Source organism: Peromyscus californicus, unplaced genomic scaffold (genome assembly GCF_007827085.1).
Source record: "Peromyscus californicus insignis strain IS unplaced genomic scaffold, ASM782708v3 Scaffold_22__1_contigs__length_63687245, whole genome shotgun sequence".
Lineage (NCBI taxonomy): Eukaryota > Metazoa > Chordata > Mammalia > Rodentia > Cricetidae > Peromyscus > Peromyscus californicus.
Genome location: NW_026294525.1, coordinates 44,251,448 through 44,278,663, shown reverse-complemented (window position 1 = coordinate 44,278,663; position 27,216 = coordinate 44,251,448). Strand labels below are relative to the sequence as shown.

Genomic DNA, 27,216 nt, shown 5'->3' with positions numbered 1-27,216 from the left:
GTGGACGCTTGCAATGCCGGAGCCAGGGAGACACAGAGGCCGGGACACCCTGGAGCAAGCTGGCTAGCCTGAATATCTGAAAGGGCAAATGGAGTCCTCTGGTTTTAGCAAAAGACTCTGCCTCAACACAGAAGGTGGAGAGCAATCTGAGAAAACACCCCATGTCAACCTCAGATTTACACACACACACACACACACACACACACACACACACACACACGCACGCACGCACGCGCACACACACATACACACATCAAACACATGTAAAGAAAGAAAAGACTAAACGACCCATGCCCACTCACCTGTACATTGCTCTCTGCTGTGGCCAGTGCCACCTGCAGCTTTTGGCATTTGTCAAGAAGACTGCTGGCTTCATCCTGCACCATCTGCAACTCGGTCTTCAGTTTTCCTATGGTTTTTCGCAGAATGGCTTCTTGTCCCTGGAACTCTTTGCGGAGATCGGCCTCCTTGTCCCTGCTAGCCTGCAGGCTTTCCGCTGTGAAGAGCTGGGACCTTTTCAGATTATCAAGCTCACGCTCATAAAATAACTGAGCTTTGTTCAACTTGCCTTCATATTCCTCAATGAGTTTTTTCTTTTCAAGTCTCAGCTCTTCCAGGGTACTGTTCAAGGCCTCCACCTCCATCCTGTGCATCTCCTCTGCTTTCTCCTGCCCCTTATTCACCGAGAAACTGTGGTCCTGCTGCGACTTCAACAGCTCTTGGACTTCCCGTCTGTGGGCGGTTCTCAAATCTTCCAGGGCCAACCGTTTGTCCTTTTCAAACTGTACCTGGAGCTGTCCAAAGCTCCTCAACCTTTCTTCAAACTTCCTTCTGATCTCTTCGACCTCCCGCGACATGGTCACTATGCGCTGGACATGCTGGGCCTCTGCACAAAGTTGCATGTCCTCAACTCTGTGCTTATAGGCTTCAAACTCCGTCAGCGCCTGCTGCTTCATCTTCTCATGATCTTCCAAAGAGGCTTCCAAAACTTGAATCTTTCTCTTAAGGTCTAACTCTTCTGTTACCTTGCTTTTGTAGAGCAGTATTTTTTCTCTTGTTTCTGCAAGAATCTGCTGGATTTCTTCTTCATGAGCATCTTTGAGGGCCTGAATTGCAGACTCGTGTTCATCGTTTTTAGTATTCAAAGCATATATTACCTACACGGTTTGGAAGAAGGGAGGAGAATTCAGCACATACTCTTTTACATCTTAAAGTTAATTCTTGCACCCGGATCGGTCTTTTTTCTATGCCCATATTATTTCTGGAGAATATTAAATACTGAAACATCATGCAATTGTTTTTGTGCTCACTGGTCGATTTGCTTTGAAAATTCTTATCCTTGCACAGACTTTTAAATTGTTATTTTTAAACATACAAGATCGCTCATTTATAAAAGTGCACAATTACGATCCCGACACTCAGGGACAGAAAGTCACTACACACAGTGAGTTCCAGGCTGCCTTGGAATACATAAACTGTCTTTCTGTCTCTCTGTCTCTGATTCTGTCTCTCTTCCCATTTCTTTCTCAGAAAAGCATTCAACATTAAGAATGATGTCCTAGAAATGAAAGGAAGAAAGGAACAACAGAGGCCGTTTGCAGAGATGGTAGTTCTCTGCACACCCAGGCCAGCAGACCCACCTTGCATCATGGCCTTGTGTCACATTCCCGTGAATGGAGCTCTACATATTGGGGTACCCCAGAGCTCTCTGTATGTGTTCAAGAGTCTATTTAAATATCTAAATGTACAAATTCCCTTTTCTAGCTCCCTTATAACTTGCTTTCATTAAAGGTTTAGAACTATTTTATTGACAATGAACAGATCTGCAATGTTCTACACTAGTGACTAAATGTAAATTTAGACCTGGCTTGAGCTGGGCCTCTGCAGTCCACAGGGCACTAGTGAGCAGCAGCACCCCCCGTTAAGGTTCTCAGAGGGAGCTCCAGAACCACAGGGTCAAAGAATCTGGGGTCAATCCCCTTCCCCCTGATCAGCACTATGTTTCAGAGCTCCCAGAGGCATCTGTAGTGGACATGATCAGCACTATGTTTCAGGGTTCCCAGAGGCATCTGTAGTGGATATGATCACCACGTGGGACTGAATTCTCAGTCTTTGAGATCTAATGTCACCTCCAGGTGGACAGTGTCCCAATTCAACTGACACTGGAGAAATCCACATATATTGTGGTGACCCGAGATGACCATAGCAAACCACATGGAGTGTGAGAAGAGGAAAGCTTTATCCCATAGCAAACAGCCATTAAGATGAATGACCAGGCTGGGCATGGTAGCATACGCCAGTCATCCTGATGGTCAAAAGGCTAAGGCTGAGAGATGGCCATGACCTTAAGGCCAGACTGGACTACACAGTGAGTACCAGACCAGCCAGGGATACATAGAAATACTGTCTACAAATAAAGAGGAAAGAGAAAAGGAACAGGACAGGAAAAAAAGGAAAGAAAAGAGAATCTCACTGGTCAGGATGCCTAGAGCAAAATAGACTATGGGCTTCAAGTCTTCCTAGGGAAGTTCTGCTCTGAGCCCCATTTTATCTTACTAAGGACATGGAAGAAAATGTGTTGGAGTCCACAGAGGTTTCCTAGTGAGATCTGAGCTTGCTTTACAAAGCAGGGCTGCATTAGGGAATGGCTTGATCATGTGCATGGTCACTAGGTGTTTGGAATGTTCTGCACTTGGCTGTGCTGGGGGGAGGTCTTTTGCTCCACCCCTGGGCATTCCTTTAAAAGTCCTTTAGTAGAGACAGAAGGGGCTGGTGGGTTTTGATGCAGGCCCTCCCCAGCTATTGCATGTTTTTTTCTCTCTCCTCTATATTTCTATCTAAATCTCTTATCCCTCACTCCTCAAGAGTCCCTGGGGTAAAAAAATGTGGGAGCTGGTCCCCCACAAAAGTGGAAATGAAATGGACTTCCAAGAACCAAGTCACACCTTTAGTACTTTGTTCCAAGAGATGATCTTAAAAAGGTCCAGCCCCTTTCAGGGAGTCACTATTTCAGGAATGAAACAGGAGAGGGATGCAATATGTGAGTGTCCCCTCTTAGACGATTTATTGAAATACTCTTCTTTCTAACAATTTCCATTCAGCCTTTGGTGAGTGACATCAAGCCCCAGATCCTTTAACACCCCTTTCTCGAACACCACTGATGAAAGGCTATGCTCTGAACATCCAGCACACCCATCATTTACTATCATCATTTCCTGAAACTCGTGTTTGGTTAAGTAGAGGAGTCTCGATAACAAGGCAGGAAAGATATAGGAGAATGTCAGCCTGGAGAAGAAGCTACAGAAAGAAAAGCAGTGCAGCATTTGAAACCGTAAGTAGGGGAAATTAGACAGGAGCTTGGAATTAAAACAGTGAATTACAAAGAACAGGATTTAAGTCATCAAAATACATGAAAACAACAGAAAAACATTACAGTAGTAAGCATCATCTCAGTTTAAACTCTAATCCTAAGGTCAGCAAGGAATAACTGAAGGCCAAATATGGCCGCTGCTCGCCACTGTAAATACCTGGGTACAGCACAACTGTGTCCATTTGTTCAAGTGCTGTGATCCCACCACGACAGGAGGGCTGAGAAGGAGTGGAAAAGCCCATTATGACCTCCCAGTCTAATCTATACACGGGCAAGGCATCTTAGTCAAAATCAGCAACAAAAAAGAGAAAGGTCTGAGGTTGTGCTACCTTTTTTAATCTTCCATATGCCTTTCCACTAAAACTCATATAGTGAGAAATCAATTGTCTAATCTGAAGGTACACTGCATAAAGAAGTACACACTCATATGGAGCATATCAGTATCTTCCAGAGGAAATATTAAAATATATTTCTAAAAACTTAAAAAGAACAATAAAAGGATGCCAAGTGCAACAAATCAGTACTACTCCAATAAATTACCACTTGAGACATGCCATTATTAAGTTACGGTCTTTAAAAATTATTTTTACGTTTATTTATTTTAGTATGGGGGAAGGCACATGCCATGGTACACATGTCGAAGTCAGAGGGCAACTCTGGAGAATTGGTTCTCTGCTTCCACCTTCTAGGACCCAGGGATCAAACTCAGGTAATCAGGTTCACTAGCAAGTGCCCCTATCCACTGACCAACCAGCCATAGTTATAGTCATTTTAAAATAAGAATCTTATATATGAAGATTCAAGTGGAGAGGGGTGAGGAGACAGGTGGATTCCTGAAACTGATTGGCTAGCCATGAGCTCTAGGCTCAGTGAAAGACCTGCCATTAAGGAGAGACACCAGCTTCAACTTTGAGCCTCCACATACATGCACCCACGTGTAAAAGCATCTGAACATATAGCTGTACATATTTCCATTGATGAATACACATACACACAAATAAGTTTACAAGTCCAAGTAAAAACAAGTCATTTCTTGAATAGCTGTTTTCTAATGCTGGCTGTTATGGGATTAATTCTATTTTTTCCAAATCTGTATTTTGAAACCCTACCCCTGGACATGATGGCATTTGGGAGGCAATTAGGTTTCAATGGGTCACAAGGGTAGGGCCTCATCTGTACTTAGTCCTTCCACCTCTACCACACGAGGACCACCACATGTAAGCCAGAAAGAGAGGCCTCACAGGACTGATCTACCCGGCATCCTGGGCGTGGAACTCCCAGCCTCCAAACTGAGAAATAAAGTGTATTGTTGCATGCATGCGAGCATGCAGGTGTACATTCAGATACATGCATGCAAAGGCCTGAGGTGAACATTGGGTATCTGCCACTACTGCTCTCTATCTTATTGTCTTGAGACAATGCTTCTCATTGAACTGGAGCTTGTCATTTTGGCTAGGCTGCCCTATGATCCCCACTGTCCACTGCTCCAGTACTGTAGCTATAGGCGTATGTGGCCATGCCTGGCTCTTGACATGTGTGCTGGGGAATCAAACGCAAGTCCTCAGGCTTTCCCAGAGAGCATTCTTAACCTACTGAGCCATTATTCCAGCCACATACTGTAGAGCAGTTTCCTCGGAGACTGAAACATTCCATCCTCAGGGAAGCTCATTAAGAAAGGAAATAAACCAGCACTCAGGAGGCAGAGGCAGGCGGATCTCTGTGAATTCGAGGCCAGCCTGGTCTCCAAAGCGAGTTCCAGGAAAGGCGCAAAGCTACACAGAGAAACCCTGTCTCGAAAAACCAAAAAAAAAAAAAAAAAAGAAAGGAAATAAACAACTCAAAATGAAGGCTCCAGGAATATAGAAACATAAAACTGTAAACCTAAGAAATGAAAGCTGACAGTCATCAGCTCTAAAGGTTAACTTTTAACCCCCCTTGCCCCTTATAGCTAACAACTGCCTGGACCAAAGTTAACTTTTAAAGATGTTTCTATGTGCCGGGCGGTGGTCGAGCACGCCTTTAATCCCAGCACTTGGGAGGCAGAGGCAGGCGGATCTTTGTGAGTTCAAGGCCAGCCTGGTTTACAGAGAGAGTTCCAGGACAGGCTCCAAAGCTGCACAGAGAAACCCTGTCTCAGAAAAAAAAAAAAAAAAAAAAAAAAAAGATGTTTCTACGTGACTTCTAGCATGCATCCCTTGCCTGATGCTTCCCCCTTATTATAAAAAGGGGGCCAGAACCCGTCTCCAGGCCACAGTCTCAGAATCCTAAACACTGGCTGTGGTCTCAGCTAGCTGATAAGCTTTTGTGCCCTGTGGTGATATTTTCTTCCTCCTCGTCCTCCTCACCCTCCTCTTCTTTTTCTTTTTTTTTTTTTTCTGGAATAAAGTTTGTTTCTGGTTTAATTGACTTTGGTGGTCTGACCCCCATTATTGCGTGACCCCAGACCCAATGAAAATAGCTTCAGGAAGTCCCCGAAACTGGCCAGCTTTACAAGATCCCTCCTTTCCAACTCTCAAGACAAGCCTGAAAGAAGCAGAAACCAGCCAAACACAGTCGGTCTCAGTCTCAGGCTCTCCACCTTCCCTTCCCAACCCCATCGCCTGCAGATCAGGATACAGAGCTCTGAGCTACTTCTCCAGCACCGTGCCTGCCTGCTGCAACACTCTCCATTGTGATGATAATGGACTAACCCCATAAAACTGTAAGCAAGCCCTCAGCCAAATGCTTTCTTTTGTAAGAGTTGCCTCAGCCATGGTGTCTCTTCAAGGCAACAGAACAGTAACTAAGACACACCATAAAAGAAGCAGAGGCAAGATGGACTTCCTAGAAGAAATAGAGACCAACTGAGCCGCCTGGAAAGAAACTTTCCAACCTTTTGAGCTGCCTGCAGGCTGTGCAGTGAGCTCCAGGTTTCCACGTTTGTTTGTTTGTTTGTTTGTTCGTTTTTTGTTTTTTGAGCTGTCCCCCATGATGGGGCGGGATTTGAAGATACAGCTTGTCTTTGAGCCACAGCTCTTGTAAGTGACCTCTCACCCATATCTCTCTAAATGACCCCAATAAAATGCATCGGTTCACCAAGGTGGACTTCAGCGGTATCCATACTTTTGCTCTGTCGTGGGATCCCTTTCTGAAGTGAGTACACATGTGTATGTTGTATGTCCCTAGGAAAAGCCTGTCATGCGACACCACAAAAAATTCATTCTTTATGTTTTAAGACATAGACTTATGGTGTTTTATTATGACAGCTGGATCCTATTATTACACTGGTAATATATTAATATGTTCCTGATTAAAATCTAACTAACCAGAAACAAAGAATATTCATTGCAAAAAAAAAAAAGAAAAAGAAAAGAAAAGCACATTTGTAATAAAGGCCACCCACCAAAGTAAAATGTGTTATATTAGCTTATTAAGTAAAATAACTTAGGCTTCGCTGTGGCATATTATACCGACTGACTTACCACTGCTAAGGTGAGTTATCACTGTACAGGGGAGGGTATAGTTAATACAATGTAGTACCATAAAACCATCAAAAATACTTCTAAAAAAGGGCCTAAAACAGCTTTGTATTCCAACAAAGAAAAGCCCAGAACAGATAGAATCATTGCTGAATTTCAGCAGACCTTTAAGAAAGAAACAACAATGGTGCTCCTCAAATTATTCCATAAAATGGATTGGAAAGAATGTTTCCAAGCCCATTTCACAATGCAGTATTACCTCAATACCTAAACTCTGTAAGGACACAATATCACCACAAGACCAATTAAACAGAGACTGAAAAAAAAAGTACTTAATACATTACCTGCAAATTTGCACATTAAACAAAATGATATACCATGATCAGGGTGCTCCCATTCCAGGGGTGCAAGGATAATTGAGTCAGCACACACAAATTGATACATTTCTGAACAGATCTCCATTAACTCAAGAAATGGTAGCAAGAATCAACAAACAGGACTGCATCAAACTGAAAACCTTCTGCTCAGCAAAAGAAGCAGCAGAGTAAAGAGACGACATACAGAATGAGAAAGAAATCTTTGGCGGCTGTCCTTCCAGGAAGGGCTCAGTACCCAGAATATATAAAGAACTCAGAATATGCAACAGCAAAAGGCTCAATAAGAAATGGGCAAAGGATATGGACAGACACTTCCCGAGCTTCAAGTGGGCAATAAGTATACTATGCAGAAAAAGTGTTTAATACCCTCAGCTCTCAGGAAAGTGACAGGGAGGGGACCAGTAAGATGGCTCAGCAGGTACAGGTGCTTGCCACTAAACCTGACAGCCCTGAGCTTAAACCCTAGAAATCACACGGTGGAAGGAGAAAGCTCAGTCCCCCAAGTGTCCCCTGAGCTCCACGCATGCACAGTGGCCGGAGCAAACACACACAATAAACAAATACATAAACATGTAAACAAATATTTAAAAAGGGTTTTTCTGTCTTCAGTAAATTAATATTCTTGATGAATAGATCCCTAATGCCAATAGGCAAATTTTGCCATCTGAAAGATCTGTAAAACTATGTCTTTAAAATAGCCTAAAAACTCTGATTTTTAAAAAGCATATAATATGGATAACACTACATAATGACACTGTTCTAACACTTTAAATTTTTTATTGAAAACAGACTTTTCATATAATATATTCTGGTTACTGTTTGTTCTCTCCCATCTCCTCCCAGATCCCCCTCCCCTCTTCCCCACCTACCCAAATCCATACCCTTTCTTTTTCTCTCTCATTAGGATACAAAGAGGCATCTAAAACACAGTAATAAAATAAGATAAAGCAAAACCAAACAAACCAGAATAGAATATATAAAACAAAGAGAAGAAAAACAGCCAAAGAAAACATTCAAGAAACACATATAGACAGAGTGACACATATTTGCACACAGAAAATCCATAGAAATATAAAACTGGAAATCATAATGCAAAGGACCTGTAGGGTAAAAAAAATAAATAAATAAAACAAAACAAAACAAACAATGAATCCCTGACGAAACATTATTAGACAAAGAACTTTTAAAATGCCACTGAGTTCGTTTTGTGTTGTCCAGCTACTGCTGGGCATGGGGCCTGGCCTTCAGAGTGGAGTGAGACCCTGCTAGAGAGGACAAATGTTTCATTTGTGAGTGGTTATCAATTGTAGACAGCCTCTATTAGGGATGGAGCTTGTATACACTTCCCCTCTCACTGCTGGGAGCCCATCTGGCCCAGACCTATGCAGGCTCTGTGTATGCTGTCACAATCTCTGTGAGTTCAAATATGTATGGTTCACGTTGATTTACGTGGCCTTCGTGGTTTGCTTTGTTTTGTTTTTCCTGGAGTCCTCAGTCTCCTCTGGCTCTTATACTCTTCCTGCCTACTCTTCAGCAGGATTCCCTGAGCTTTGAGGGGAGGGATTTGAGGGAGACATCCCATTTAGGACTGAGTGTTCCAAGGTCTCTCACTCTCTGTACACTGTCCAGCTGTGGATCTCTGTATCTGTTTCCATCTACTGCAGGAGGAAGCTTCTCGGATGATGATTGAGCAAGGCACTGATTTATGAGTACAGCAGAATGCTGTTAGGAGTCATTTTATTGCTTGGTTCCTTAAGCAGAACAGTAATAGCAGGTTTCCACTAGTCCCTAGCCTATCTAGTCTCCGGTTCTTGGCGACCTAAGTAGTGTCGGGGATGGGTTCCATTTCATGGAGTGGGAACTGAATCCACCAGCCGTTGATTGGTTAGCTGGACAAGCTCTGTGCCACTACTGTAACAGCAAATCTCCAGGCAGGTCACCACTGTAGACTGAAGGGCTTGTAGCTGGACTGATGATGTTTACCTGTCCTCCTTGCTAGCCTGCAGAGTATCTTCCAGCACTACGAACACTGGTCAACAGGGGTAAAGGCTCTAGGTAGGCACCAGCTCGACTTCTCCATCTTCAATAGGTTGTGTAGGTGCTGTCTTCAGCATTAGGGGGACTACTATCTGACTGTGGTGAGTAATCGTGGAAATAGCCTGGATTGTTTGAGGGTTTCCATGGGGTCCCTTTGCTAACAACTCAATTATATGTAATCCAGATTCAGAACTGGAGGTTTCATTTGGTGACAAGGAATGTCCAGTGGGGTTCTAATTCCCCTGCTACTTGGGGATTCCATTTAGATCACCTTCGTGTGTGTGTGTGTGTGTGTGTGTGTGTGTGTGTGTGTGTGTGTGTGTGTGTGTGTGTGTGTTTTAGGACGCTTCTATTGTATTAAGTTTCCACACGATCCTTCAAACATGCATTAGTTTTAGCTGTCCCTCCTTCATCCCCCTTTCCCCTCCCCCTCCTCCCCATTTCATCCTCCTGTTGTAGTAAAACCCCCTTTCCACCCATCCATAACTATCTATTCTATTTCCCCTTCCTAAGGTGATCCATCACTCTCGCCCAGGCCCTTACTCTATACCTAAACTCTCTAGAGATATGGATTGTAACTTACTTATCAAGGACTTAACTACTAACATCCACATATACGGGATTACATACCATATTAAACAAATACTTTAACATTTTTAAGGGGGCTAGAGAGATGGCTCAGTGGTTAAGAGCACTGGCTGCTCTTCCAGAGAACCTGGGTTCAATTCCCAGCAACCACACAGTCACTCATAACCATCGGCAACTCTGGTTCCTGGGTATCTAACACCCTCTTCTGGTCTCCGCATGCATCAGGCATGCATATGGTGGGCAAACATGCACACACATGTTCCACAGACAAAATACCCAGAGATGTAAAAAACTAATTTTAGAGGCATGGAGATTCCATCCACCCCAGCCGGAAGGGCTGTTATCAAGGATGCAGAATTAATGAATACTTAACATGCAAAGGAGCAGGAGTCCTTCTTTCAAACCCCCCAGGGTGTTGTTTCTCCATAGCTACCATTCTAACTGGGGTAAAAAGGGATCTCAGTGTAGGGCTAAATTGCATTTCGCTCATGGATAGTGAGGTTGGACATTTCTCCTGTTTATTTCTGTGGTGGTTTGAATGAGAATCCCAGCCCCCCACCATAGGCTCATATATTTGAATGCTTAGGGAGTGGCACTACTTGACAGGGATTAGGAGGTGTGGACTTGCTGGAGGAAGTGTGTTGCCAGGATGGGCTCTGGGGTTTCAAGGGCCCAAGCCCCAGGCTCACTGTTTGTCTCTTCCCGCTGCCTGCGGACCCAGATGAGAACTCTCAGCCTCTCCAGCATCATGTCTGCCTGCATACTGCCATGCTCCCTGCTGTGAGGATAATGGACAAAACTTCTCAAACTGTAAGCAAGTCCCAGTTAAATGTTTCATTTTTATAAAGGAAAGTTGCTGTGGTCATGGTGTCTCTTCACAGCAATAGAACACTGACTGAAGACAATATCATTAGCTCATTTATTGTGCTGTTGGATTTCTTGCTGTGTAGTTGTTCCTTTATTCTGGGTATTAATCCTGTCAGATGTATAGCAAGAAAAGATTTTCCTTTTACTCGTCAGGTGGTCAGTTAACTCAGTGAACTGTTTCTTTTGCTCTACGGCAGTTTTTTAATTCACAAGGCTCTTTCTGCCAGCTGCTGTCATTACTTCTTGAGGGGGTAGATTCCTATTCAGAAGGTCCTTCCCCATGCCCACATGCTGAATTGCTTGGCTTACTTTTTCCTTGAAACGTTCAGAGTTTCTGATCTTCTATTAAGGTCTTTGATCTGTCTTGAGTGGATTTTTGTGCAAGGGTGAATTTCATTCTTTTACATGTGGATTTCCCCAGCACTGTTTGTTAAAAAGGTTTGCTTCTTCAACGTCAAAAATCAGGTGGCTGTAGCTACATGGTTCACACCTATTTTCTAAATCTACTTACCTACGTGTCTGTCTTTATACCAGTCCCTTGCTGGCTTTGTCATTACGCTCTGAAGTATAGCCTGAAATTGGGCATAGTGGTACTGCCAGCAATCTTTTTGTCTAGGGTCCCTTTGACTACTCAAGGTCTCCTGTGTTTCCATATGAATTTTAAGACTGGATTTTTTTTTTTTCTATTTCCGTGAAGAATGACACTGGAATCTTGGTGGCGATTACAGGAAACCTGAAGAATGGCGAGGGAAGTAAAACCATCCCTATAGTGCTAATTCTGCCAATGCATAAGCAAGGAAGGCCTTTCCTTTTTCTAGCAACTTCTTCCATGTATTTCTTCTGCATTTAAAGTTTTAATTGTAGAGGTCTTTTGTTTCCTTGGTTAGACTTCTAGTGTACCCCCATATGGTCCCTCAAATTTTTTTACCATAACAATCTTTTAATTCCCTCAAAATGCCAGAGGAAAAAGCACAGAGGGAATTCCAGTCTAAGGAAACAGCGAGAGAATGATACAAAGGGGAAAGCATACACTCTGTGAAAGGAAAGGGAGCTTCAGAACTAGGTAAACATTGTCAATACCACAGGGGTACTTGTATCTGCTGGGCCCATCGAGTTTCGGGAGTTAGAACATACTGAAAAAAAGGAAAATGGCCTCGAGACAAACGCTGGGCATGGTCCGTGGGATGGGGAGGAGGATGAGGACCCGTGGATGCGACAGAGGGGCAGGAGTGCAGCAAAGAGTCACAGCTCCAGACAGGACAGATGGCCTAAGGTGATGCCAAAAGCCACTAAAAAGTGCGGACAAATGACGACAACGTCCCGTATTCGGACTCTATGCTCACAATTAGGGAGGACATTTGACGGCGTGCTGACAGCGGAAGCTACGGGACAAATAGAGAGGTTAGTCCGCGTTTAGTGAGAAGAGGCAGTCAGCCTGCACAGAAGAACATCCGAGAAATGGCTTACGACAGAAAGACGACTAGGAGGGAGGTCCAAGAGGCAGACGTTCAGGGCGGGTTTGCTGGTTCAAACAGAGGTGGGCTATAGAGGGGGTGTACCCTCTCTCCTGGCCATAGTGACGCTCCTAACTCTTGTGAGGCCAACCTCGTGAGCCTTCCCAGTTCATTTACCTCTATCTACCTAGTAAAAGGTTTAACCACACAGCAGCCAGGAGTAGACCCTTCTCGTACAGGGTATGGCTTTCCGGCCAGTCTCCATCTTTTATTGTACACCTAGAGGACAATTCTAGATGCAGCTGCACTCTCTCTTTCTCGTCAACGCTAGGAACAGGCCAACGCAGAAGGAACTCACCCTCGGAGTACCAAACAGCTGCAAAAGGCGGACATGGGCTTACAAAGTAATATTCACTAATGTTTCTGTTTCATTGCTTGGGGGAGCATGCGTGTAGTCTATGCATGCGTGTGCCCCTGTGCAGGTCGGGGGTGCACGTGCCTGTGGATACGGGTATGGAGGCCGGAGGTTGTTGGAGAAAGGACTTCTCGCTGAAGGGAAGCGCACCAGTGCGGTGACACTGGCTGCTCAGTGAGCCCACTATCTATCTGCCTGTCTCCGCCCATCCCCACGTGCCGCGGTGACAATCAGTGGCCGTCACATCACGCCTGGCTTTTACGTGGGTCCTGGAGACCCAGATACGGGATCTTCATGTTCGTACAGCGGGCACTTCATCCACTGAACCCCCTCCCTGGCCTCATAGTCAGTATTCTAAAAACTTAAATCAGTACGTATTTGGGAGGAGGGCATGTGACAGCATGCGTGTGGAGGTCAGAAGACAACTTGTAGAAGTCAGTTCAAATCTCTCCGTCTACCAGGTGGGGTCCTAGGGGTTGAACTCAGGTCCTCAGGCTTGGTGGCAATCATCTTTACCCACTGAGCCATCTCATTAAGCCATAGTTTGTAGGATGTTTTGGAAGGGTGTGTGCGTGTTTTCAAGACAGGGTTTCTCTGTGTAGCTTTGGAGCCTGTCCTGGAACTCGCTCTGTAGACCAGGCTGGCCTCAAACTCACAGAGATCCGCCTGCCTCTGCCTCCCGAGTGCCGGGATTAAAGGCGTGCACCACCACCTCCCGATGTTTTTAAGATCTGACACATCTTGTACGAAGGTAATTGATTTGGGTTGTTTTTTTTGTTTTGTTTTTTTTTTTTTTATAGATAGGGTTTCATACAGTCCGGGCTGGCCTCAAACTGGCAACAGAGCGAAAGAAGACCTTGACCTCATCATCGCCTCTACCTTCCCTCCCTGGGTGGGAGGCAGGCCAGCACCACCACATCTGGTTTCTAGAGTGCTGCGGACTGAAGCAGGGCCTTGTGTACACCAGGTGGCGCTCTGCCGACTGAGCACCCCGGCTCTGTTTCCACGGTTCTGCTTTCCATTCTGGTGGGGTCAGTCAATAGAGTACTTGGTCATAAGACATCAGAATTAAATAATACTGTCAAAACTCCAATTCTCAAGATAACTTCTTCCTTTTGCCATTAGAACCTGTTCTATTTGTTCTAGAACAACACACGTGAAAGCTCTGCCTGTATTTATTTATGTTCACGGATACTCTCGGAACAGCCTCAGAAGTAAAATTTCACAAATGGTCCAAAATAATTCTCCAATTTTAAAATATTTCCAATGAGCTCTAAACAGCTTACTTAGGCTCTTATTCATCAGTGACATAGTTTATAGTTTGGAGCCTGAATACTAGCCCCGTGCCCCAAGTAAAGGCATGTTAATCAAATATTTAAAGCCGTTCGCTTTTGGAGGTGAGGAAATTGCACAAACACTTCCTGATTTTCTTGACAGTTCTACTGGGGATAAAAAGTAGCATGTGTTTATGCTGCCCATATTGCCTCAATGACACTTTTACTCACTGCATGGAAAGAGGGAAAAAAGGTTTATAAAACCAAATTCAGCCCATGTAACTCATGCTAAGAAGATGAGGTGGACAAAAGAAAAACATAGAATGAGTGAGTCACAGATGAGAATGCACGCCGAAGAACAATGATGTGCCAAGAGCTACAAAGCATCACCTAACACAAAAGGAATGTCAGAAGACAATCCTAGGCTGCAGCACCAAGCATGTGGACACATGCACACAAAAACATGGGCACACGTGGATAAGCACACCCACAATTTTCTTTTTTCTGAGCCATTTTAAAATGGATTTTATCTACCAGTGCATGCTGTTTCTAAATACATTCAAAGGTTATTTTCTAAGATCAAAGGCCATATTATCATAAGCCAAAATTTAGACTAATACAATATTTTCTAATTCCCAGAGCATAATAAAGATAATCAAATTATTCCAGTAGTGAAATTTACAGTATCTTTTTTTTTATCAATGTAGATCTACTTAGAATTCCACATTGCACTAAACTGTCATATTACTTTAGTGTTCTTTAACCAGAAACACACACACACACACACACACACACACACACACACACACACACAGAGAAAGCTATTGTTTTCTTTTTTAATTTTATGACATTCATGTTTTTAAAGAACCAGGATGTTGGTTGTAAAGTGTATAGGTTTTTACATTTTTATTTTATGAAGGTTTTTAATATCAAATTATTTAAGAAAATTTGATATTGTGTCTTCTCAGTCCAACAATCTGTGTATCTAAAATTAATTAATTCCATATTAATTAGTGTTATTACATACATTAATATCATTATATTAGAAATCTGCAGGTAAGTATATGAAATATATTACTTTCACCAACCATCTTCTCAAGTAGTCTCATTCTCTTGTAATGTACTACTCAGCTTAAACCCAACAAGAAATAAGAAAGCTGGGCCCTGAGAGGAGACTCAACAGTTAAGAACACTTGCTGATCCTTTAGAGGACCAGAGTTCGGCTTGCAGTAACTGTATCAGGTGGCTCATTATCGCTTGTAACTACAGCTCCTGGGGATTCAACGTGACACACTCTCCTGGCATCTTCCAGCACCTGCACACATGTAATACACACACATATATACATATTAAAAAATAAATCTTTTGAAAAAAAGAAAAGCCAAGTATAGTGGCCCATGTGTCATCCCAGTTACTCAGGAGGCTGAGGCAGGAGGACCACATTTTCAGTCCCTGGACCATAATGTGTGACTCTGTCCCTAAACAAACAAACAAAAAAACAGAGATAAGAAAACAGAACAGAATTTACTTTTACTTATAAAAGGTAGATCCTAAGACCAAGCATCCTCCCCATGGGCAGCAAGTTACAGGCTGGGGCTTTCTGGTTTCAACCCAGCTCTGTGGGATCCTGTCCTTTCTTTCCTGGGTGGGGTTGTCAAGCATAGGCCAGAATGGAACTGTTCACATGTATGGAGGGAATTCAAAGAGGCAGTGAGAGCCACAGAGGAACAAGCGCTAACAAACTGGACACGTAAAGAGAGTCTGACAGTCCTCGGCAGTATAGAAAGAAACCCTTCTAATCCACATTCTCACAAAATATTCATCCATTTTCCGCCATTCATTGTACAACAGGGTGTACGGGAGAGCTGTGCCCAGAGCGATGTCCGAGGGAACAGCAAAGGACCACACACAGCCGTTTTTGCCCTGGCCGGAAGTTAACTGTCTCCATTTTTTACCTCCTGGTCCAGCTTCTTTTGTATTAAATTAAATAGAAAGACAAAAGCTGCTTTTTGTACATTATGTAATCAAATTAATTCCAGCAACAGACTTGTGTCTAAATGAAACGTTTAGGAGGCAATTAGCAAAAAAGCTCATTTGGATTTATGTAAGCCAAGGGCACTCTAAAACCTTGATTTTAAAATAATTTGAAAACCTAATTGCTTTGGGAAATAATTACTTTTAAAGATACATTTGTTCTTCGTGTTTCCATAACTACTGTTGGAAAAATATTTCAGAAAATATTTATAAGGTATAATAATGCTTTCTTTCTCTGCACAGTGATATAAAATGCATCTATCTCTTCAGGAGAGTTAATCTGAATTTTGAAACACAAATGTCCTTTTGAACACAATGGTCTTAGAAAGGCTCACAAATAGCTATCATTCAGGACCCCTCTACAGGATCTGAGGTACCACACTTTATAAAACAATCAACATTTTTTTGTGTGTGAATTTCTACTCTGTGCTCTGAATTTTTACATGAATTCCAGCAAAGAAAAGTATATGCATTCTTAATCCTAAATAGAACTTTTCAAAATAGAACATGTGCAAAATAACGGCCATTTCAGATAATACACATTTGTATCAAGTGTCAAGCTGTGGGGAGCAGAATGCAAGACACAGCATGAAGTCCTCAGTAGAAACAACTAGATGAAGACGGAAAGAAACCAGAACAGGTCTGAAGGGATGGAGTTGGAGAGATGGCTCAGCGTTCAAGAGCACTTGCCGTTCTTCTAGAGGACCTGGGTTCGGTTCTGAGCACCTGCGGCTCCCAACCTTCTTTAACTCTAGTTCAAGGGATATGATGCCCTCTCCTGGCGACCCTGGGTACTGTACACACATGGTGCACATGCATACATGCAGGCAAACATCCACACACTTAATTTTTTTTAATTAATAAATTTACAGGCTGGAGAGTTAGCTTGGTGGTTAAGAGCACTGGCTGTTCTTCCAAAGGACCTGGGTTCAATTCTCAGCACCCAAATGGCAGCTCACAGCTGTCTGTAAGTCCAGCTCCAGGGATCTAAGACATATACATGCAGGCAAAACATTCATATACATAAAACATGGGAAGCAGGCTGGACCATGTCTGAGTTAAGCCCTTACAGAAAGTTAAGATTCCAAGACAGAGAGATAAAAGTATGCCTTCTCCCTCCCCCCAAAAAAGGTAGGAGCCAGGTAGGAACCAGATAGGAGCAAAAGGAAGCAACAATGGAGGGTTCCTGAGCAACTTCTGTCTTTATCAGGATGTGTGAATACGTCAAAATGCTGTCATGTGACTGGCTTTTGCTTCACTCAGAGAGGAATCGTGGGAAATACTTTCCAGCTCTTGCGAACCCAAGGGTAGGGGACAGACTGGCAGATCAGGAAGCTTTATAGTTCCAACCCTGAGGGCCAGGCCAGGTACCTGCTGCTCAAAGCAGATCTAAGAACCATGAGAAAGGGGTCTATTCTCACCTGCTCTTGGTTTTTACTGCTGGTAGGGACAAGCTAACCTGCTCACATGAGGAGAAGACAGCAGGGCCAGCAGCAGAGTCACGGCAGTGGAGGTGACATGAGACCCTGTCCCAGTGGCAGCAGTAACAAGGTCTTGACAACCCCCACCCAGGAAAAGGACAGGATCCCACAGAGCTGGGTTGAAACCAGCAAGCCCCAGCCTGTAACTTGCTGCCCATGGGGAGGATGCCTGGTCTTAGGATCTACCTTTTCTAAACAAAAGTAAACTCTGTTCTATTTTCTTATCTTCTGATTGCTTCTTTCGGGACATAGCCACGCACTGTGGTCCAGAAACTGAAATGTGGCTTATTGTGAGCTTTCACCACGAGTGGCCCCAGAACATGATAGCTAGTCCTTGTAATTCTTCAGCTTCCAGCACCAGGCAGCACCTGCTAGTGTTAGAAGTTTGTGAACAAGGTTTGGGGGCCGTGACCCTCCATGCTACGAGACAGGTTGTTACGACTCTCGAGTGGCTAGTGTTACGGCTTGTAGGCCTGAGATGCTGGAATCCTCAGCCCCTGACGATGGCTAGTGTTACAGCCCTTGCACTATGACATCTAAGGCCTTTGGCCATGAGGCTTCCAAGCTTCCTGAAGCTCTTCTAACAGTAAGGGCCATCGATGCACATCCTCAGCGTCTCCCACCTTCGTCTCCATTAGCTTTCTGCCGTTTCCACCCCGCGGCTCTCTGGAATTCTTCAGCTGTTCCCCTCGTCAACATTAGCACTGTTGCTGCCACTGTCACCGGGACAGCGTCTACTGTCCCCCCAACTGCTGTGACTCTCCGCTCCCACCTCTGCTGCCTTCTCCTCAGGAGAGCAGGTTAGCTTGTACTACCAGAGGTAAAAATCAAGAGTGAGGAAAAAAAAAAAACCTTGGAAGAAGCTATTTATGTCACAACACCAGAGGAGCTTCAGAAAGTGAGCCCGACATCCTGCTGACATCCACATCCAGAAAAGCGCATGGCAAGGGGTTTCTACAAAAACCAGAGCAGACCTTCATGCAAACGAAGGACTGTGTGCACAACGCAAATGACAGTGTCTGCGCAAATCACAAGCCTTCTCCTGGACCAAGGGAAGTGCTCCCCTCTAGTTGGGATGAAATGGCTACAAGACAGCCAAGAGTTCACCGCTGGCAAATAAACAAACAAACAAACAAACAAATAAATAAATAAATATCCCAGAGCAGTCTGTTTTCCAAGTAGTGGGACTTCTGGAACTTCCTGTCATGGCAGCAGGCAGTGATGGTTGCTAGGTAGTTCCCTCACAGCACCACCGAGTGTTCAGAGCAGCCAACGCTAGCATGAGGGACATCTGGCTGGCTGCTTGACATCTTTGCTCAAGGCATCTGGGACACCAGGGAGTGTTCTAACAGCTGTCAAACAGGGAGCACAGCGGCTGAGCAGAAAGCTCAGTGGTTAAAGGACAACATGTCACGTAAGTGAGAACTGGAGTTCAGATCTCCAGCACCCACATAAAAAGCCACACGGTCTGTGTGACAGCTCCCTTATAGTCCCAAGGCTCCGGATGCAGAAACGAGTGAGCCCCAAAGCAAACTGACTAGCTAGACTAGCCAAGTCAGCAAGCTCCGGCTTCAAGGGAGAGACCTTATCTCGGTAAATAGAGTCTGAGTGAGTGAAGGAAGACACTTGACATCAACTTCAATACCCCCCATACCTGCACACATGAAAACATGCACACATACTACACACATATGAATATGCACACACACAGACAGACACGGACACAGACACACAGACACTAAGGAGTCAGATGGCCCCTTTATACAAATAAGTAACCTCAGGAGTCTTTTCTTTTTGACAATACCATTCTCCCCATCCTCTCACCCTGCAGTCTACTCATTTCTCAGGAACCAGTGTTTCCAGTTTCTGTTCGTCCTCTCCCATCTCTCCTGTCCACCACCTTCAGACTAATCATCTTAAAGCGCAGCATTGTTACACCACTGGATGGCAAAACCAGATCCTATAGGCTACAGTCAAAGAGCCCATGTGTGATGATGGCAAAAGCATTCAGACCTTGTGGTCAAACAAGACCTGCTTTTAGTCTGTGGAACTGCTTATGCTACGCCACCTGTCAAAGGGATTCAAACGCTGTGTACGCATGCTTCTGCACCTGCAAATGAGAATATCAGGTTACTTACTAAAACCCTTAAAAGGATTGCCTGAAGTCAGGTAGTCAAAGCATCTTCGTCAGCTCCTGCCCGGTACAGACCTTTGGAGAGCAGTGCTTAAGACTGTCTGTCCTGTTTAATCTCCTAATCTAACTGCACACATTAGTACTGATGCATGTGCTCTGCTCCACCGAGACTGGCATTCTCTTGAAAGGCTGTGGTTTTTCTACCCAGTTGAGATGACCATCACAGCCAGTGCTATCCTTACTTTACATGACTCCTCCTTCAGAAGCATCCTGAGGCTTGCTTCCCATTTGAATCCTCAGTCTTCAGTCCAAACCTACACAATCTGTCACCAGCTCCCCAGAGCTTCTGTTCTAGAAGTCCAGCCTGGAACCTAAATGTGTCATTCATGATCACGTCCATCTATTGTGTGACATGAGCACATCTTGTCTCTGTACATGCAATCAACTTTCAGTGATGACAGAGAAGTCGCCTGTCTGCGGACAGCCTCACAAATGCCCATCAAATCACAACAATGTAGGATGTTTCACAGGGAGTTAGAAATAAAGCATCTCTTACCTTACCTATGTTTTATGTGTACAAGCATGCTTCTTTACCAGGCATACCTAAAATTTATTAACAAGATGTTTTGACTTATTAAAACACATATTAATAAGGAAATGCCACTTCAAGTCTTCTCTTTTACAAGCCAGTGGGACAAAAGGCTGGCAGAGTTTGCCGCAGCGTTTGACCACAGTGAGCGTTGGTGCATTTGCAATGTCACAAACAGGAACGCCTGCACGCTTCAAATAAAAAGAGGAAACTCACACCATGTTCTGTCTTCTTGAATTCAAAATCCTGTTTCTCAAAGAATAATATCAAGAAGATGGTTTAATTATGGCAATACACATTATTTGATATTGAGAATACAAAAACATTAATAAAGCCAATTTTATTTGTGCTTAATGCAAAAGGAATTGATACCATAAATTTCAAACGTCAAAAATACATTTGAAAAATCAAATTTTTCAATAAAAAAAATCAAATAACAAAGCCATGGCACTCAAAGTATTTCTCCCTCCTCTTCAATTACCCACTACAATGATTATTTTTCAAAATAAGGGCAAGTAAAAGGAAAACAGAGAAAGTGGGTCACCACAGCTATAGGTTTGGGGACTGGGGGTACAGCAAACCAGGAATGAAATATGGAAGAAAAGCAGGAAACATGAGAAAAGATACAAGACGGGTACCACGATGGGTGGTAGCTCTTCAGCCTTGATAAGAAAATAAGTCTTATTGAACAACACATAAAAGAGCTCCAAAGACAGAACATCGAAGAAGACTTGTGGTGGTAAATGAGTGAAGGATGCTTAGAATCACGTGTCTTTGGGAATTTTCAAAGAACTGGGTACCACAACACACTCGTTAGAATAATGTCCCAAATCCTCAACAGTGACATCCTTGCTGATAACGAAGGGAAGGGACTCCCCTTGATAGCTAGAAGGAATGGTATAGACCTTTCCCAGCTTAGCAGAGTCTTACCACATAGCCTAGCAATTTCAATCCATGCTATTCACCATGTGAAACCCAAAGGGAGTTGTTCAGAGCTTTATTCAAAGTTGGCAGCAATCCACATGTCCTTCAGCACCCTACCAACTAATTCACTGAAAATATGTTTTGATTGATTGATTGATTGGTTGGTTGGTTGATTGGTTCTAGTAACGGGGATACCTGTTATTTACACTGGTCCAAGAATGAAGTCCTAATGTAAACTATGGTGGTAAGGATGTGTCACTGTGGAATCATCCATTCTAATCCACAGTCTCCCTGCTTCAGGAAGCTTCTATAATAAGAACCTGCGTGTGTGCACAACTATTTCTGTTCAGTTCCACTGCAAACCTAAATCTTAAGGTCTGCTTTAAAAGCCAATCTGAAAAAGTTACATTGTATACAGTGGCAACTACGTGACATTCAGGAAAGGCCTGGAGAGAGGAAAAGATCATTGCCAGTGGTCAAGAGGCAGGTGGGGAATGTGAAGATGTTTACTGCGGTGAAGATGTTTACTGCGGTGAAGCAGTATGGTGCTGTAATGGCAGCTCCTTTGCAAGTTCCCCTTTGCAGAGGCAGTTCATCCCCTCCCTTTGCCTCCGTGCAAAGGTGCTAAAGAACAGCTGCATCCTGTCCTAAATCTAAAGGATTTGCTGCACCTGAATGCTTAAAGCGCTAACTGCTAAATAGAATCCTTTGGTTTACAGAGCGCAGAACATATTGCCACGTTCAGGTAACACCAGAATGTACGTGGCCCCCTCTTTCCTTTTGTGCACCAACTAACGTAAAGCAGAGCATATAAATTACTGTGATGTTTCAATGTCAACTGTCATGGTCCTGTCAGGAGAGGGAAGGAGGGAGGAAGGGAGAAATAGAGAGAGATCGATCCATGTCCTAGGTGAACATGGCCCTACACAGCATAGTGTGGTCTTCCTGCTCATTTTTCCTGCACTTCCTCCTCATACATATTTAAGCCCCTTTGCATTTGTGAGCTACCCAACAGCATGATGTGGAGCGATGATGCTCTTCTATCACCGTAGGTGCTAGTCCTCGAACAAACCTGGTTTCCTTCCTATCAGCTCTTATTTCCCTGGTACTAGCCTTTGAGCAGTGTGCTGATCGAGTTCAGTCTAGTAACAGGGATGTGTGTTATTTACATTGGTCCAAGAGTGTAGTTATAATGTAAACTATGGAGGTAATGATGTGTCACTGCGGGATCATCAGTTCCAATAAATGTGTCTTCCTGCTGCACAAGAAGCTTCTATAATATACAAAAACCTGTGTATTGAAGGGAGTGTGTCAAAACACTTGCAATTTTCATTCAGCAACGCTGCAAATCTAAAATATAGTCTACTTTAAAAATCATGCCTGAAACATAATCCCCTAGTAGTTCCCCTCCTGTGTGCTGCCTCTGAATGCTAGCAGTAGAGTTCCATTGGTCCCTGCAACAAATCCAAGAATTTCCTGGAGAAAATGAACCAGCCAAAGAAAAGGTCTACCGGTGCTGGTATTTGGGTGTGTTCAACTAAAAAGCAGATCACCTGATGACCTTCCCATTCCCACCTAAGATGTAGAAAGGTGAAAGGGGAACTGTATGCACCTGACAAGCGTCAGCCTACAAAGCCATCATCATCTTCTTGAACTTGTCAGCACCAACCACAAGCAGTCAACTGCCTTTCAATATCAAGAAAAGCCTCCCAGGCCAGACAGGGAATAAGCATTATGGTATATGGAGCAGAGGAAGAAAACAGACTAGACTACAAGCAGGTAAGAAAAAATTGGTGCAATTTTGCAATGAATTGTTGGAGGTACGGCATGGGCAAGTGTCAGAATCTGAAACCTCCTGAAGAAATAGGTCCAGTCAGGGGCCGACTCTCATCTGTGTCCTCCATAAGTTTGGTGGATGATTACAAGAAAAACTTCAGATGGCTCAAGACTACAGAGAACGCCTCCTAGTGGACCAGGCTGCAAAGAGAGGCGAGCACACGACTATCCAGATCCTAAAAGCCCAAACCAGGAAAGGCAGTGTGTCCTCTCCCCTCTAGTCCCATGAATCCATGATACCTGTGGAGGTCTGAAGAAGAGAAAAGTCCAAGGTCCTTTAGGCCAAGGGCAGGAACGTCATGAATACAAGTGAAAATAAAACTTATTTCAAGATTTTTGTAATGTAACTTAAACAGATGTTAGCAAACAAGGTCTCCATCTGTTTTTTATAAAAGATCACAGCCAAGTTCATTAATTTACATGCTATTGATGGCTGTTTTCCTACTGCAACAATATAGTTGCAGTCATTATCAACTACCATAAAGGAGAATAAAAATTTCAAATCAGTAACATAAACCACACCTCAAAAAGAACCAGAAAAGGAATAAACTTTACCTGATAGTATAAAAAGGAAGGAAATGTTTAGAGATAAATGAAATAGAGATTAGAAAACAAATAAAATGAAGAGTTGTTTATTTTATTAATTAACATTTTTTTCATTTATTTGACATGCCAATTACAGTCTCCTTGAGTCCCCCTCCTTCCCCTACCCCGACTCCATCTACTCCTTCCACATTCACTCCTCCTCTGTCTCCATTCAGAAAGGGGCAGGCCTTCCATAGACTTGAACAAAAAACATGGCACATCAAGTTGAGGCAGGACCCAGCTCCTCCCCCTGCATCAAGGCTGGGCAAGGTAATCCAGGATGGGGAACAGGTTCCCAAAACCCAGCTAAGCTCCAGGGAAAAGTTCAGATCTCACTGCTAGGAGACTTACAAACAGACCAAGCTACACAACTGTCATCTACATGAAGAGGTTCCCTAACTGTTGGCCAGAGTCCATGTGCTCCCATGAACTCAGGTCAGCTGACTCTGAGTTCCCCCATCATGACCTTGAACCCCTGGCTCATACAATCCCTCCTTCCTTTCTTCAGAAGGACTTTCAGAGATTTGTCAAGTGTTTGGCTGTGGATCTCTGCATTTGCTTCATCAGTTACTGGATAAAGGCTCTCTGATGACAATTAGGATAGTCACCAATCTGATTACAGGAGATGGCCAGTTCAGGCACCCTCTCCACTATTGCTAGGAGTCTTAGCTGGAGTCATCTTTGTGGATTCCTGGAAGTCTCCCTGGCTCCAGGTTTCTCCATAACCCAGAAATAGCTCCCCCTCTCAAAAAATGTCTCTTTCCTTACTCTCCCCCTCCATCTGCCCCTAACCCACATGCCCAACTCTGCCCAACCTGCTCCCTCAAATTCCCATTCTCCCACCCCCTAGACCCCAGTTTACAAGGACCTCTTCTGTTGTAGAATATTATTTTAAGGTATGTTTATGTTGCATTTGTTTAACTCTGTGAAGCTGTGTTACTGTGCCTGTCTAAAACACCTGATGGTCTAATAAAGAACTGAATGGCCATTAGCTAAGCAGAGAGAGGGGTAGACAGGGCTGGCAGGCAGAGAGAATAAATAGGAAGAGAAATCTAGGCTCCAGAAGAATGAGAAAAAAGAATGAGGAGGACATCAGGGACCAGCCATCCAGCTACAAAACCAGCACCAGAGTAAGAAAGAAAGGTATACAAAAAATGGAGAAAGGTTAAAAGCCCAGAGGCAAAAGCCAGGTTAAAGTTAAGAAAAGCTGGCAAGAAATAAGCCAAGCTAAGGCCAGACATTCATAAGTAAGAATAAGCCTTCGTGTTTGATTTATTTGGGAGCTGGGTGGCAGGAACAACACTCTTCTATTTCCCCTTCTCAGGGAAATCAATGCATCCCTCTTGGGGCTCTCCTTGTTATCTACTCTCTCTGGGGCTATGGATTGTAGGTTGGTTATCCTATACTTTACTCCTAATACCCACTTATGAGTGAGTACATACCATGTTTGTCTTTCTGGGTCTGGGTTACCTCACTCAGGATTTTTTTTTTTTTTTTTTTTTTGCTAGTTTCATCCATTTGCTTACAAATTTCATGAGGTCATTGTATTTTAGAGCTGAGTAATACTCCATTGTGTAAATGTACCACATTTTCCTTATCCATTCTTTGGTTGAGGGGTATATAGGTTGTTTTCAGGTTCTGGCTATTATGAATAATGCTGCTATGAACATAGTTGAGCATGTATCTTTGTGGTATGATTGAACATCCTTTGAGTATATGCCCAAAAGTAGTATAGCTGGGTTTTGAGGTAGATTGACTCGCAATTTTCTGAAAAAAACACGTACTGATTTCCAAAGCGGCTACACAAGTTTGCACTCCCACCAACAGTGGAGGAGTGTTCCCCTTGCTCGATATCCTCTCCAACATAAGCTGTCATCAGTGTTTTTGATCTTAGCCATTCTGATATATGTAAGATTACTGGTATCTCAGAGTCATTTTGATTTCCATTTCCCTGATGACTAAGGATGGTGAACATTTCTTTAACTGTATTTCGGCCATTTGAGATTCTTCTGTTGAGAATTCTCTGTTTAGATCTGTACCCCATTTTTAATTGGATTATTTGGTATTTTGATGTCTAGTTTCTTGAATATTTCAGATATTTTGGAGATCAGCCCTCTGTTGAATGTGGGGTTAGTAAAGATCTTTTCCCATTTGGTAGGCTGCTGTTTTGTCTTATTGATAGTGTTCTTGCCTTACAGAAGTTTTTCAGTTTCAGGAGGTCCCATTTATTGTTGATCTCAGTGTCTGTGCTACTGATGTTCTATTCAGAAAGTAGTCACCTGTGCCAATGTGTTCAAGACTATTTTCCACTTTCTCTTCTATCAAGTTCAGTGTAACTGGATTTATGTTGAGGTCTTCGATCCACTTGGACTTGAGTTTTGTGCATGGCGACAGATATGGATTTATTTGCAATCTTTGGCATCCAGTTATGCCAGCACCATTTGTTGAAGATGCTTTCTTTTTTCTCTGGTACTGTTTTGGCTTCTTTGTCGAAAATCGTATGTTCATAGGTATGTGGATTAATGTCAGGGTCTACAATTCAATTCCATTGGTCCACGTGTTTGTTTTTATGCCAGTACCAAGCTGTTTTTATTACTATAGCTCTATAGTAGAGCTTAAGGTCAGGGATCATGATACCTCCAGAGGTTGCTTTATTATACAGGATTCTTTTAGCTATCCTAGGTTTTTTGTTTTTTCCATATAAAGTTAAGTATTGTTCTTTGCAAGTCTGTGAAGAATTGTGTTAGAATTTTGATGGGGATTGCACTGAATCTGTAGATTGCTTTTGGTAAGATTGCCATTTTTACTATGTTAATCTTACCTATCCATGAGCGTGGGAGATCTTTCCATTTTCTGACATCTTCTTCAGTTTCTTTCTTCAAAGACTTAAAGTTCTTGTCATAAAGGTCTTTCACTTGTTTGGTTAGAGTTACCCCAAGGTATTTTATATCATTTGTGGCTATTGTAAATGGTGTTGTTTCTCTGATTTCTTTCTTAGCCTGTTTACCATTTGAATATAAGATTTTTTTTTTTTAGTTAATTTTGTATCTATCCTGCCACATTACTGAAAGTGTTTATCAGCTGTAAGAGTTCCCTGGTAGAATTTTGGGGGTCACTTATGTATACTATCACATCATCTGCAATTAGTGAAAGTTTGACTTCTTCCTTTCCAATCTGTATCCCCTTGATCTCCTTTGTTGTCTTATTGCTCTAGCTAGAACGTCTAGTACTATATTGAATAAATATGGGGAGAGTGAACAGCCTTGTCTTGTTCCTGATTTTAGTGGAAATCACTTTGAGTTTGTCTGTATTTAATTTGATGTTGACTGTCGGCTTGCTGTATATTGCTTTTATTAGTTTAGGTATGTTCTTTGTATACCTGATCTCTCCAAGATCTTTATCATGAAGGGTGTTAGATTTTGTCGAAGGCTTTTTCAGTATCTAATGAGATGATCACGTGTTCTCTTTTTTTTTTCTTTTGGTTTGTTTATATGGTGGATTACATTGACAGACTTTCATATATTGAACCATCCCTGCATCTCTGGAATGAAGCCTACCTGATCATGGTGAATAATTTTTTTTAATGTGTTCTTGGATTCGGTTTGCCAGTATTTTATTGAATATTTTTACATCAATGTTCATGAGGGAGAGGTCTGTAATTCTCTCTTTTAGTTGCATCTTTGTGTGATTTGGGTATCAGGGTAACTGTAGCCTCATAAAAAGAATTTGGCAATGTTTCTTCTGTTTCTAATGTGTGGAACAATTTGAGGGAGTACTGGTATTAGCTCTTCTT

At 43.1% G+C, this 27,216-nt stretch overlaps 1 protein-coding gene across 7 annotated transcripts in view; it reads right to left on the bottom strand.

The window, feature by feature from the left end:
* Positions 1-27,216, bottom strand: part of Fam184a (family with sequence similarity 184 member A) — a 133,215-nt gene that overhangs the window by 64,917 nt on the left and 41,082 nt on the right. For all 7 annotated transcript variants that reach the window (XM_052751320.1, XM_052751322.1, XM_052751323.1 and 4 more), the window contains exon 2: positions 303-1,157. In XM_052751320.1, coding sequence (XP_052607280.1) covers positions 303-1,157 — 855 coding nt within the window. The remainder of the gene's footprint in view (positions 1-302; positions 1,158-27,216) is intronic.